This window comes from Trypanosoma cruzi, genomic scaffold (genome assembly GCF_000209065.1).
Source record: "Trypanosoma cruzi strain CL Brener 1047053516787 genomic scaffold, whole genome shotgun sequence".
Classification (NCBI taxonomy): Eukaryota; Euglenozoa; class Kinetoplastea; order Trypanosomatida; family Trypanosomatidae; genus Trypanosoma; species Trypanosoma cruzi.
In genome coordinates, this window is record NW_001849459.1 from 39,969 (window position 1) to 51,913 (window position 11,945).

The 11,945-nt window shown below is 48.2% G+C and overlaps 4 protein-coding genes across 4 annotated transcripts, besides 11 other annotated features; all 4 read left to right on the forward strand.

Moving 5' to 3' along the window:
• Positions 1–5,889: a sequence feature (heterozygous, non-Esmeraldo-like haplotype).
• Positions 219–255: a microsatellite.
• Positions 944–1,630, forward strand: Tc00.1047053508349.10 (hypothetical protein, conserved; the record flags this gene model as incomplete). The annotated part of the gene is made up of 1 exon (XM_801843.1): positions 944–1,630. The coding sequence occupies one exon, from the start codon at positions 944–946 to the stop codon at positions 1,628–1,630; it is 687 nt and encodes a 228-aa protein (XP_806936.1).
• Positions 1,563–1,590: a microsatellite.
• Tc00.1047053508349.20 (tRNA nucleotidyltransferase, putative) lies at positions 1,850–3,430 on the forward strand (the record flags this gene model as incomplete). The annotated part of the gene is made up of 1 exon (XM_801844.1): positions 1,850–3,430. The coding sequence occupies one exon, from the start codon at positions 1,850–1,852 to the stop codon at positions 3,428–3,430; it is 1,581 nt and encodes a 526-aa protein (XP_806937.1).
• On the forward strand, positions 3,669–10,691 carry Tc00.1047053508349.30 (hypothetical protein, conserved; the record flags this gene model as incomplete). Its single annotated transcript, XM_801845.1, has 1 exon — positions 3,669–10,691. The coding sequence occupies one exon, from the start codon at positions 3,669–3,671 to the stop codon at positions 10,689–10,691; it is 7,023 nt and encodes a 2,340-aa protein (XP_806938.1).
• Positions 5,890–5,938: a sequence feature (areas merged during assembly that could not be assigned to a particular haplotype. This can correspond to areas where the two haplotypes were merged or to regions with more than two copies in the genome that were merged during assembly.).
• Positions 5,939–11,945: a sequence feature (heterozygous, non-Esmeraldo-like haplotype).
• Positions 10,893–10,922: a microsatellite.
• Positions 10,950–10,970: a microsatellite.
• Positions 11,017–11,077: a sequence feature (T-rich).
• Positions 11,139–11,175: a sequence feature (CT-rich).
• Positions 11,318–11,396: a microsatellite.
• Positions 11,419–11,443: a microsatellite.
• Positions 11,451–11,945, forward strand: Tc00.1047053508349.39 (RNA-binding protein, putative; the record flags this gene model as incomplete). The annotated part of the gene is made up of 1 exon (XM_801846.1): positions 11,451–11,945. A coding segment is annotated over one exon (495 nt), but the record flags the coding sequence as incomplete, so codon positions are not given.

Consider the following 11,945-nt stretch of genomic DNA (forward strand, 5'->3'; position numbering starts at 1 on the left):
CAGCACGGCGATAACAATAGCATCGTGCAACTGTTGCGCTACTCCTCTTTTCTCCATCTGATTTTTTTCCCCCCTCCCCCCCCCCCTCCCTTCTGGTTTTCAACCGCCATTGTCTTAGCGAAGTGAAACGAAGGACAGGCCAACTGACACATTTCTCTTGAAATTTATTGCCGTTGTTGTTGTTCTTTTTTTAATTGTTTGTGATTGCTGAAAATTTCATTATTATTATTATTATTATTATTATTTTTTATTATTGAAGGGGGAAAAACAAAGCGATACGAACAGAGAAAATAGGATTAGGGAGAAATTGTGCGAGCCATGTTTCGTCGTTCCTGCCGCCGATTTGGGCATCAGCTGATTAAAGAACCAATGGGGCATGAGGAAAACACTTTTGCACGTGGACAACGGACCATGCAGAATTCCCTGAATCACGTGTATGCATTGTGTGCATTTTGCGGTCTGGGATGCCTTTGCGCAGCGTATTCGCTTACGTCGGCAACAAGGCGTACTTACATTTGCGTGAACTCCAAGGGGGAATTTCAGAAGGACACAATGCCGATTAGATGGTGGAACTATTGAGCAAGGAAACTGTAGGTGATGGATGAAGAGGAAGGTTTTTGCGTGGTGTGGGAGTTTTTTTTTTTTTTTTTTTGTATGTGTCTGTGCACATGCCGCCTCTATTCATCTATCGAGCGGCCTTTCTCAAATTTAGCAATGGAAACAGACAGGAACATTTTTCTGAATACACTTGGGGTGTTACACATGAAACAATCGTTCATATATATATGTGTGTATGTGTATGTCTGTTTTTTTAATATTTATTTGGTTTATGTTGCTGCCGCATACGTAACTTTGGGGCATGTGTAGTCACATCTGTACGATATGATGTATCATATACATGCGCCCTTGTATTACGACGTTACGGTTTGCTTAAGTTCTCTTTATGATGTTTTTGCCGTTGTCTTTTTTTTTTTTTTTTTCTCCGAATATGCCTGGAACTGTCTCTCTTTCTCTCTGCACGATGCTTCTGTGCCCACGGTTTTGTAATAGTAGGCGGGTGACCATGCCCCCTCGCCCAGTAAAGCCGACCGGAAAGAAAGCCGGTAAGTCGGTCCGCATCCGACACGTTGCACCGCGCGAATTGTATATCCGGGCTTGTGCGGAGTTAGGCCTGGCTCCGAATAGCGGCCTGATTGATCTTCTTTCCATGTATCAGGAATCTGCCAGCGTCGAGTTCATTGATGTCAGCCGTAACTATTTGGGAGACAAAGGGGTTATTCCCCTACTGGCTGTTGTGGATAGATGCAACAATCTGCGGGAGATCATTCTCAGCGAAAACGGCTTACGCAACAATGCCATTGCTGCGCTATGCAACTCGGCCGTGAGGCACCCCTCTCTTCGACGTATCGACGTCTCCGATAACTATATAAGTGAGGGTGCTGCCGCCCACCTTCAGCGGCTTCTGGAAGACAATCCCCGAGTCTGTGAGCTCGGGATAGACAACACCAAAATCGATGTAGAATGGCGATTAAAACTGCGTGACCTTCTCCGAGCAAATGCTACCGCCGCCGCTGCCGCCGCCGCCGCCGCTGATGTAAGCCAGCAAGATGTGAAGATTGGACCCAACTGAACCAAGGGGAAAACGGAAGAAAAGAAAAAAAAAGAACATACACATTTTTTTTTTTACGTGTTTATTTTTGTGTGTTTGCACAGGTGAAAAGTCATTGAGTCTCATCCTTTTTTTTTCTTTTTTCCCTTGTGTTTTCATGTCGTGTGCATCTTTCTGTGATTTGTGGACTATATATGTATATGTATTTTTCTGGCCCTGCCTCACGTGCGTTCCAAGTTGATGTTTTCACCGAAGAGGGTGAAGTTGGATAGGCCGATAGCGGCGGCACACAGTAATATATTTGCTTTACTTCTTCGCGTCAATGAGGAGCGCCGTATTTTTGCGACACTTCGGGTTGCTGGTGGGTGGGTGAGAGATGCCCTGCTTGGCCTTCACTCACAGGACATTGACATTGCCATTGAATCTTCCGATTTGAGGCATGTTTCCGGTGAGCTTTTTGCTCGTGAGGTCTCGGCATATCAGGAGGCGATGGGCATGGCTGCAAGAACAGTGAGTGTCATTCGAGTCAATCCAGAGTTGTCCAAGCATATTGAGACAGCGACAGTATGTGTGTGTGACACTCCCATTGAGTTTTGTGCATTGCGTCATGATGAATACACGAGGTCAAATTCACGTATTCCAGAGGTTCGACCTGCCACCCCGCTAGAAGACGCCTTGCGTCGTGATTTTACCATCAATGCACTTTTCTACAACTTGCATACAATGGAGGTGGAGGACTATACGTCGGGTCTAGAGGATTTGCAGCGACGTGTTCTACGCTGCCCATTAGAACCGAGGGAGACATTTACAGACGATCCGTTACGTTTATTGCGCGGAATTCGTTTTGTGGGCCAATTGGGGGAACTGGGTTTCTCCCTTGATGACTCTATCATGCGTTGTGTAAACAAGGATCTTCTTGAGAAGATGACGGTGAAGGTGTCACGGGAACGTATTGGGAAGGAGCTAGTAAAGATGTTGTCAGGTCCATCTCCTGAAAAGTGTGTTGAAATTCTTTTAGAACTTGGTGTTTTACAGCACGTTTTGCTGATAGAGTTTTACATGAAGAATGGCAAGAAAGGCAAAAACACCGGGGAGGTAGAGAGAATGGATTATTTGTTTTCCGGTATCGATACAAATGATGACACCCTCAAGTGCATCGTGGCCCTCAACCGCACACTGACGCCACTATTTTCGAAAACTGACTCTCCATTGCTATTGTCGTCACCATCAGACAAGTTGGTGGCTGTGCTTTTTATGCTGTGCTTGCCATTCTATCACAGCAGTCCTCGTGAGCAACTGACAGAACGCCTCTACGCGTTGTGTCTGAACGGGTTGAAGTTGCCACTTGCCTCTTATAATGTCTTACGGCGCATGGTTGAATGTTACAAAACTCTTACCCGGCATCGGCTGGATTTGTGTGGCATCACCGATCTGGGAGTAACGGATGCGGCGAAGCTCGCTGTGTTCGAGGGGTTGGGCGAATTGAACGAAAAGAAAATGATTCCGGCTGCGTTGAAAATTGTTCTTTCGTCCTATCTGCTTCTTGAGCACCGAAGGGAACTTTTGGAATCTGCCGAAGTGAATGCAGTGGCAAGCATCATTAGCGAAATGTGGTCCGTCTTGGAACGGGAGCCGGGATTACTTGATTCCATGACTCGTCCGCTACCACTAAAAGGCGACGAGCTCTCCAAGCTGATTCCTCTTGATCTTCCACAAATTGGGCCTGCCCTGTTGGCGCTTCGAAAGTATGCGATGTTTCATCCACAAGCGTCTCGGGAAGATATGATCTTGTGGCTGAGGGAGGAGAAGAAGTCGCTGTGATATTGTGCGAACGTGATTTTAGGAGCACAACCGTATAAAACGGCTGGGAACACCACCAACAACGGGAGATCTCATTTTTTTTTTTTTTTTAAACGTGGGAGAGACGCTCCTACGTCGCATTTACTTTTTTTTTTTTTACCATAATAATAAGAATTCATAATCAATTATTTTTAGTATTCATCTTTTTTTTTTTTTTTTTCTCTTGTGTGTATGTGTAAATAACGTGAAGGGTGGACCCATGAGTGGCATCGCTTTTACGTCATCCACAGAGCTCTGTTTGGGCCACGGTAAGCAGCCTGGATACGCTCGGGTATTGGCTTGTCGCCGCTACGGTCCGGTAAAGGGAAAGGAAGACGAAGTCGCCGCGGTATTTCTGGACGAAAAGAAGAATAAGCTTCGTGTGTGGCGTGAGCGAAAAGGAATTACAACACTTCGAGGAGCGGGAAAGTACACGACCCGTATTATTGACACGGCGACTGATGGTCTTTTTGCCGCGTTATTTTTCCATCATGATAAAGGAAGACGCTTGGGTCTAGCCATTGTGCAGCTCAGCTCGTCCAGCGCGGCACGCCTAGCCGGGGATCCTGTGGATTGTAGCGAAAAACTGGATGCCGTTCTCGCGGACTTGCTGTCACGCGAAAAAAAAGGTAAGGAAACAACTGCGCAATTGCAGATTTGCTGCTCAGGCTTGAAACAGACGGATTCAGGGCTGGTGGTGAGTCTCCTGGTCTCCACACGCACTGGGGAAGTATACATTGTGATTGGGTCCGTTTGGGAAAACAAATGGAGGTGTTTCGGGTTAGATGCTGCATTTGGAATGCCTGCCTCCTTGTGTATTCAAAGTGATCGCGTTGTTTCTGTTCTGAGCTGTGCGGTAGGTCCACCAATCGACCACGCGATTGCGGTAACGTCCCCAACAATAGAGTTGGCATTGTCAGTCTTTGAGGCAATAAATGTGGTCTCCGACGACAACGAAAGGAAGAGCTACGTGTCATCACGACCAGCAGGATTACAATACTGCGTTATGCTCCATGAGGCTATTTTTTCTTTAGATGACGGCGACCCAACGATTCGTGTTTGTTATCAAAGTCAACTTTTCCCTCTGCCTGAAGGAGAGGGAGGCGTATGTGTTACCCCTCTCTGTCGCATATACGCTGATAGCGAGCTGCAGCGCTACGCCGTTGTTGTCTCTCTAGCCTCGCAGAGTTACTTGGTGCACTTGAGGCGATCTCCGTTTAATATGGAGCTGGTAAGTGGGTGTACCAAACTGGGGTTACAGAGTCCTCCAAACAGCGTGGTGTGGCTGAGGCTGCAGCACCCCTTACGGCCAGAGGGGGGCTTACAAATTGTTCTTGTACTTTCCCAAGACTACCGTCTTTATGCCGCAGAGGCATTTGGAAAAGCCATAAACGTGGAGGTGGGAGACGGAAGCAACATGGTTCGTTTTATTCCTCCGGCCAAAAGTTGTTTTGGTGACGAACAAACGGTAGAAAGTTTTGCAGATTCTACACGTCTTGTGCGAGTTGGTGAAAATGAGCTTCTTTGTTCCAACGGACTTTTGGCTGTGGTGCTGCGGGTGACAGCTCTTGATATCGATGGGGACATGCCGTGCGAATGTTTTTTCCCCTCAACCATCGATGATGCGATGCCAGAGAGACGGATTGTGACTCTCGTGAAAAGCCTTTCACACATTGAGAAGAAATCGAATTTGAGCCAAACAGAACTTTTCCAGCTTGTATTTCGGCGGGTACTGCCGTTGTTGCGACTTGCCGGGTCGTGTCAGCGAGAAGTGTTCTTGGCTCAGCGGGTGTTTCAAGCTCTTCTAAGTGCTGCCGCCCCCAAATCTGCTTCGGATTGGAGGAATCTTTGGGGACTCACCATGTTGTTGCAAAGAACCCTTTCAAGGCGGGACCTTGACCACTCCGTGGTCTACACTGACATGTTCTTTGTCCAGTTGGCGGATAATTACGTTCGTTTTCAAGGGACTTTGGCTGAACAAGAGCAAGCAAATGAGGCCCTTCTAAGTGTCGTGTCGGAAGAATTAAAATGTACGTGGAAAAAGTTTGTACAAGAACAGGACGATGATACCTCCTTTGTGCTTGATAGTTTGGCAGAGCGTGTTTCACTTGTTATTCTTGCGGAGGAATGCGTACGCCGCATGGTTGTGATCTCCGCTTTAACCAACGGGACACACGTGGTTTCTGTGGGGAACCGACTTTCTCATGTCATCCACACCATCGCTACTGCTCTATTGGCCTCCTGCTTGGAGGTACCAGTGTACATCAACGAAGATAATGAGGGAAGAATGTTCTGTCAAATGAAACAAGTGGGAGAGAAATCGCTTTTTCTGCCACCGCACCCATTCAAGGATCGTGCAGAATTTGAATACGCAATGACACTTTCGACGGATCTTCTTTGTGTCACATCCCCAGATACACACGCAACGGTGTATCCTACGGCGTTGCTTTCAATGCTGCAGTCAAGACGATATCATGTTGTTTCTGCATTTTTGCAGATTTTTACTGCCCCTTTAACGGAGTGTTTGATGCCACTTGGGCCTATTTGCAACAATGCCCAGCTTCTCACGGAGTGCTCAGCGGCAGTTTTTCTTACAGAGACCACACTCTTTGAAAATATCCTATCCGAACCTGCACCGTCAGACATTCTTTGTGTTCTCTGTGGTGGCTCATTGCGTAATGATTACTTCAATACAGACCTTTGGCGTTACATAGAGGGCATTCTAAGTAAAGACACACAAGCCGTCATTGTTGCTGCTGTAATTCACGCGATGACAGACCGACTAATTGCTTCCCAAAACAACTATTCAGCGAGTGTGATCAAGGTGCTTATGAAGGAGGGATTGAAGAACCCGTTGCAAGAGGACGCGTCGGTGGAAACGTGCCGAAAGAGGTTGAGGATCATGTTGGATCGTCTGGAACATCTTTGGGCTTGTGTTGCTCCATGGCTGCCGTACAAATTGGAGGATATCGCGAGTAACGTGCTAACCTCTAACGCTGCCGTGCAGAACGGAAGGCACAAAGGAAAAACGATATCCAATGATTCTGTCGTTTTCCGCACTTGTGTTCTGTGCTTTCGTTTATTGGCTTTAATTGGATACTCGCAACATACGGAGGAGGAAATCACGGAGCTGACAAAACAGGCGACTGGTGACGCCTCGATTCTTGCTCGTGTGGCTTCTTTGCTGCTTCAAGCCATTGACAATCTTAACGGGACCGCGCTGCCGGTTGAGTCTCTCCAGTGGCGGTGTGTAGATCTCGCGGCGATGTCAGTGCCCATGTGTGCCGCTACTCCAGGCCTGGCTGGTTTTATGCAGGAGGTGCTTCAACAGTCAGAGGCCTCTTTGACTGTCATTACACCACTTAAGCAATATTACTACACCGTCCTGGATCGCCTCATGGGGGTGGCAGAAGCGAATGGCAACGGTGGCGCTGGGGCGCCGTTCGCCGAGTTGCGGGTGCAGATGTGGGAGAGGAAGAGGGGGGGTTCCCCCACGACCGAGAAGTCCATCCAGTACTTCCTTTGGTCAAAGGGTGGTGGCGCGGATGTACCCGAATGGCCGGGCGATCACAAGCTGCCCAACCGTCGGTACTTGATCAACACTGAGTGGCCGGACACAATGTGGCCAATTGAATTTGTGCCGCATTTTCTTGAGGAATGTCTTGCCCGCACCCAGGAGCGTATTCACGGCTGTGACACCACGGATTGCCCGAAAGAGGGATATTCCTCGCCGCAGTTCTCTCATGCACTATTCCACCAACTCTGCACGCTCTCTCCGCCTGTGCGGAACCATGCTTTGATAGCACCTTCTGAAACGACAGGGGCGGTGACGAAGAGGTCTGTGCCAACTCTTTCTCAGGAAATTCATGTCGGCAGAGATGGCAGGTTTCCCTCCAGTGTTGATTCTGCTTCTGTTCTTGTTGCGCCGTCAACAGCACGTTGGAAAACCTCACCTGAATTGAGGCCACTGGCGACGAATTCTCCACATGTTTCAGGGAACGATGATGCCTTGACAACTAGTTCATCGGCTTTGTCTTCGTCACCGGCACGAGTTGCACGTTCCCCTCCACGATTTTCAGTTAGCGGCGGTAGTCTTGGTGCTGCAGCCGCAGCCGCAGCGGCCAACGCGCTTTTTCCACCAGAAAGGGTTGCGTGGTGGGAAACTGAAGACACGTTCGATGAAGCTGCTAGACGGCAGAGCGCCATTCAGGAGACACTGAAGGATATAAACATTGAGATTACCACAACTGCTACGTCGTACACAACGGCGACTAGTGAAATTGAGATGCATTCTCCCGGAGAATTCGAAAAAAGCGCTCGTTCAATGAGTTTTTCACCAAACCGCTGCAAAAGACATAACGTGCATCACTATCGCTGTGCCAAACATCGATTAAATGGGATTCATATGAAGGAAAGGTATCGTTCTGGGAGTCGGTCTTGCCATGGACATACACGTTTGGTGCGGGAGTCATCTCACTTTATTTCATCGGCTGCACCCAAAGAAAAGGCGTTGATGAATTTTAAACTCCTGCAATTTAAAAATGTACTTCGACCCCCAGAGCTGCCATTAAGCATGGCCACAGAGGAAAGGGTACAACTTGTAGAACCAGGGATTCCAAAAGGTAAAGAAGATTTGACACCGCCTCAGCTACTCTCTCTGCGGGGAAAGCCACACATGCCTCGTGTGAATTTGTTCGCGTGGATCGGAGCTGAAAAGAACGAATCTGAGGGTGCGGGGAATGGCGCCGGCGGTAAGAATGAGCTAACGGCCCGATCACCTGGATTTCTTGCGGGGCAACCCCTTCCCTTGCGGACTTTGACGCCACCAGGCTTGCCGCCAAGTTCCGTGTTTATCAGTCCCTCTTCTTTGCTGACGCTCAAGGTTCCAGCAAATGCACATGCAACTTCACAGGAAACGGCTCCCCGGGCCATGGAGGCTAATCGAGCACAAGAAGAAGATCCTCGTGTTGTAGACACTGACGAGGCATTAGGTCCCATCACTTCTACTACCCTCAATGTCCTCGTCACTCCCGTTCCGTCCACAGTGCAGCAGAAAGTTCCCATTAATGTCACTGCCCCATTGTTAACGTCTATTTCTTATGAGACGATGCCACCGTCTTCTTCTGACGAGAAACACACTGGGCTCATGCGGAGTGGTGGTGCCGCATCCGTTCCCATAAGGAGGGAGGAAGAGGTGGTGAGGGAGTCATTAAAGCCAGAAGTGCCGTTGCCACCGACAATATCCCAACCTGTTGCCACACCTGCCGAAGGGAAAGTTCGTTCAGTGACTCCACTGAAGGAACCTGTTCTGTCACCCTCAGAAAAGGTTGCGTTTCAAAAGTACGTGGATGAGCTGAAGGCCACAGGGGCTGGCGCCGTCCCCGTGCCTGTACCGCCACCCAAGGTTAGAGAGTCTCCGCCTGCGTCAACAACGCCCATCAAAGCTTTGGGAGTTTCTCGAGAAGCTCCCGAGCTGCGAAAAGAGTATGATACCCTTGAGGTTGTGAAGGAACTACTCGCAAAGCACGAGGAACGGCAGGCGAAACATTTCCATGACGTCATCGAGACGATTCGAACAAGCATACAGAGACCCACATACTCCGAGGTGAATTCCCATTCTGCAGTTCAACCAACACAGGGATTGAGCGCCATGGAGCAGGCGGCGTTGGTGCGCCACACGATTCAACAAAAGGACAAGCTCTTGATGATGAACCAGGATCTACTGGAGCTTCATGCGCGGGCTGAGCGTCTTGTCGCTTCTCCAGTGAGCAAAGAGGCCCAAACATATGCTTCCACACGCACTGTCGCGGGTGGTGAAAACGCTCTTCCGGTGTCACAGTCAACAGTTCCTCTGGCTGTCCCTTGGCAGGGTGCTAATACGACCTCTACGACTAAAGGTGAAGTTGCAACCATGTCTTCTGGCGTCCAAGTTGGTGTGGGTCTGAAAAAGACGGACGACGCGACCACGATGGCGACGGCACCCTCCCCATCCCCAATACCACCAGCAACAGAACAGGCCGCAGCAGAAGCACCAACAGCACCGGCGTCTCAGATGATTCATGATAATCGCAATGTTATGACGAATATTGTTCCAGATCCTTCCTCGGCTATGAGCATCAATCGTAGCTTGTCAAGTCTTTACCAAATAAACGCAGAACTATTACGTGTTAATGCCACAGCTGCTGATATGGAACGAGCCATTCAGGAGTCACGGGAACTTTTACATAGGCACGCTTCCTTGGGTAACGCGCATATGTCTGCTGTTGAGGGTTCTTTGATGGTGGATGCGATGCGTCGGCGAACCGCTGCTCTCGAGCAGCAGCTTACAACAATGAACACCACCTCAGTGAAAATCCCGTATGGGGAAGACCAAAAGAGGGAGGGCGCCGAAAAGTGGCATGCCCCGTCCGAGTTGGAAAGAATTCCCAGTCAGCGAGTCCTTATTTCTCCAACCGTGGAGGGTGGCAGCACCGTGTGTGTTGACGAGGGGGCGACACGGAAGACATCCCCGCCTTGCCACTTTGTCTTCACAAATGAAAACATTGAGACTGAGAGCGATTCTCTGCTGGGTTTTGACCCACCGCCACCTCCTTCCGTTTCAAAACAAGAGGCCACAAGGCATATATTTCATTCCCACACGGAGGAAATTCTTCGTGGGGACCCGATTGCTGTTAATGCTGTCACCACGGAAGCAAAGGTTGTTCCCTCGCACACGTCAGCTTTTCTCTCGCGCGCGACAGATCCCGTCTCCGTTAACCGTGCCCAATCATTATCCGTGGACAGGAGAGGGAATTCTTTGCAGCCCCGCGGGAGCGGTTCGTCTTCAAGGCAGATGATGGATTTGGCTCAGCTTTACAAGGCGGCTGAGTCGTCGAGCATGAAGCTTACGCCCAGGAAGAGTGTGACTCCCCCCAGGACTCGGATGAGGGTAGTGTCGTCGCCAGAACCAGTACCGGAGCGACTTTCCATGTACATGCCAAGTACGGCAAAGACAAGGACACGGCGCGCGAATAGCAGTAGTAAGAGTATTTTGCATGCCTCTGAGCCACACCACCGTTCATTGTCAACGGAGGGGAAAGTACCAACAACAACGGCAGTCAAGGCTAACAAAACGGAGACAGCGATGGCACCCAAACGCAACAGTACAAAAGCTCCTTCATCTGGTAGAGAGAGCAGACGACGGGACACACTTGCGCTGCATACATCCAGGCGTCTTGCGGAGCTTCAAAGAGCTTTCTTATAGATTGATAGAATTGAGTGTGCAGGAAATGATCAAAGGCAAGGGAAAAAAGGAGAGAGGAGAAAGAGAGAACAGTGTATGGATTGAATTCTGTCTGTGTCTCTACGTGTTTCCCTTGTGTATTTGCCTGCAATATGAAACGAAAAACAAAACAAAAAAAAGCAACAACAAAAAACAGAGGAATGTTTGCTTTCTCTTATTCTTATGATGATGATGATGATGATGATGATGATGGTTGTTATTTATCGTGAATTGTTGTTATTATTTATTTATTTATTTATTGTTTTTTTTTTTTTTTTGGATGTTGAACGGGGGTATTGACATGTGATTTTTTTTTTTTTTTTTTTTTTAAATATTTGGCCTTCTTTTTTTTTTTTTACTTTTTCTTTACTGTTATTCTCCTCAGTTGCAATGACATTTGCTTTACTCTTCTTCTCTTCCACTTGTGGACTCTCCCCCTTTTTTTTTTTCTCTCTCTCTCTCTCTCACTACCTCATCAGTTAAGGGCTTACGCGGCAAAGGGACCCACGACAAGCGGTGTTGTCATCAACAGCGTTCATCTGGGAAGCAATCCGATTTCAAGCAAATAATAATTTACACACCCAATAAATTTACGCACGAAAAAAGGCTTTTTTTTTTTCTTTCTTTCTTTTTTTTTTTTTCTTTCAATTTTTTCTTTCTTTTTCTTCTTTTTTTTTTTTTTTTTTTGGTTTTCGCCGCACAGCCGGTATTTTTTTTTTTTTTTTTTTTCTTTTCGTGTGGATGTACGGTCAGCAGTTTCCACAAAACAGCCTTTATGGCACCCCTAACATGATGTCATACCACGGTGTGATGCAACCACCGATTTCTCCCCAGGGAACAGCTCCTGGCATGCTGTCAAACTACAATAACAACCCTAATCGTGGTGGATACGATGCCTCACAAGCCAACCGGAATATGGGACAACGCCAACCTCCGCGTCAGCGCAATAACGAAATTGGCGAGGTGAGCCGTGTTATTCATATGCGCAACATTACCCCCAACGTGACGCAGCTGAGCATTCAGAATCTTGTTCAGAACTTTGGAAATATTAAACACATTGTTATGCTTCGGCAGATGAACCAGGCACTTGTAGAGATGGAGTCCACTAAGAGCGCACAGCAGTTGGTGGACTTTTTCCGTCAAACAGGATATGCCGAAATTGATGGAAGACGTGTGTACATTCGCTACAGCAATCATCAGGAGCTTACTGCCACTCAACACACAAGCAAAACGCTA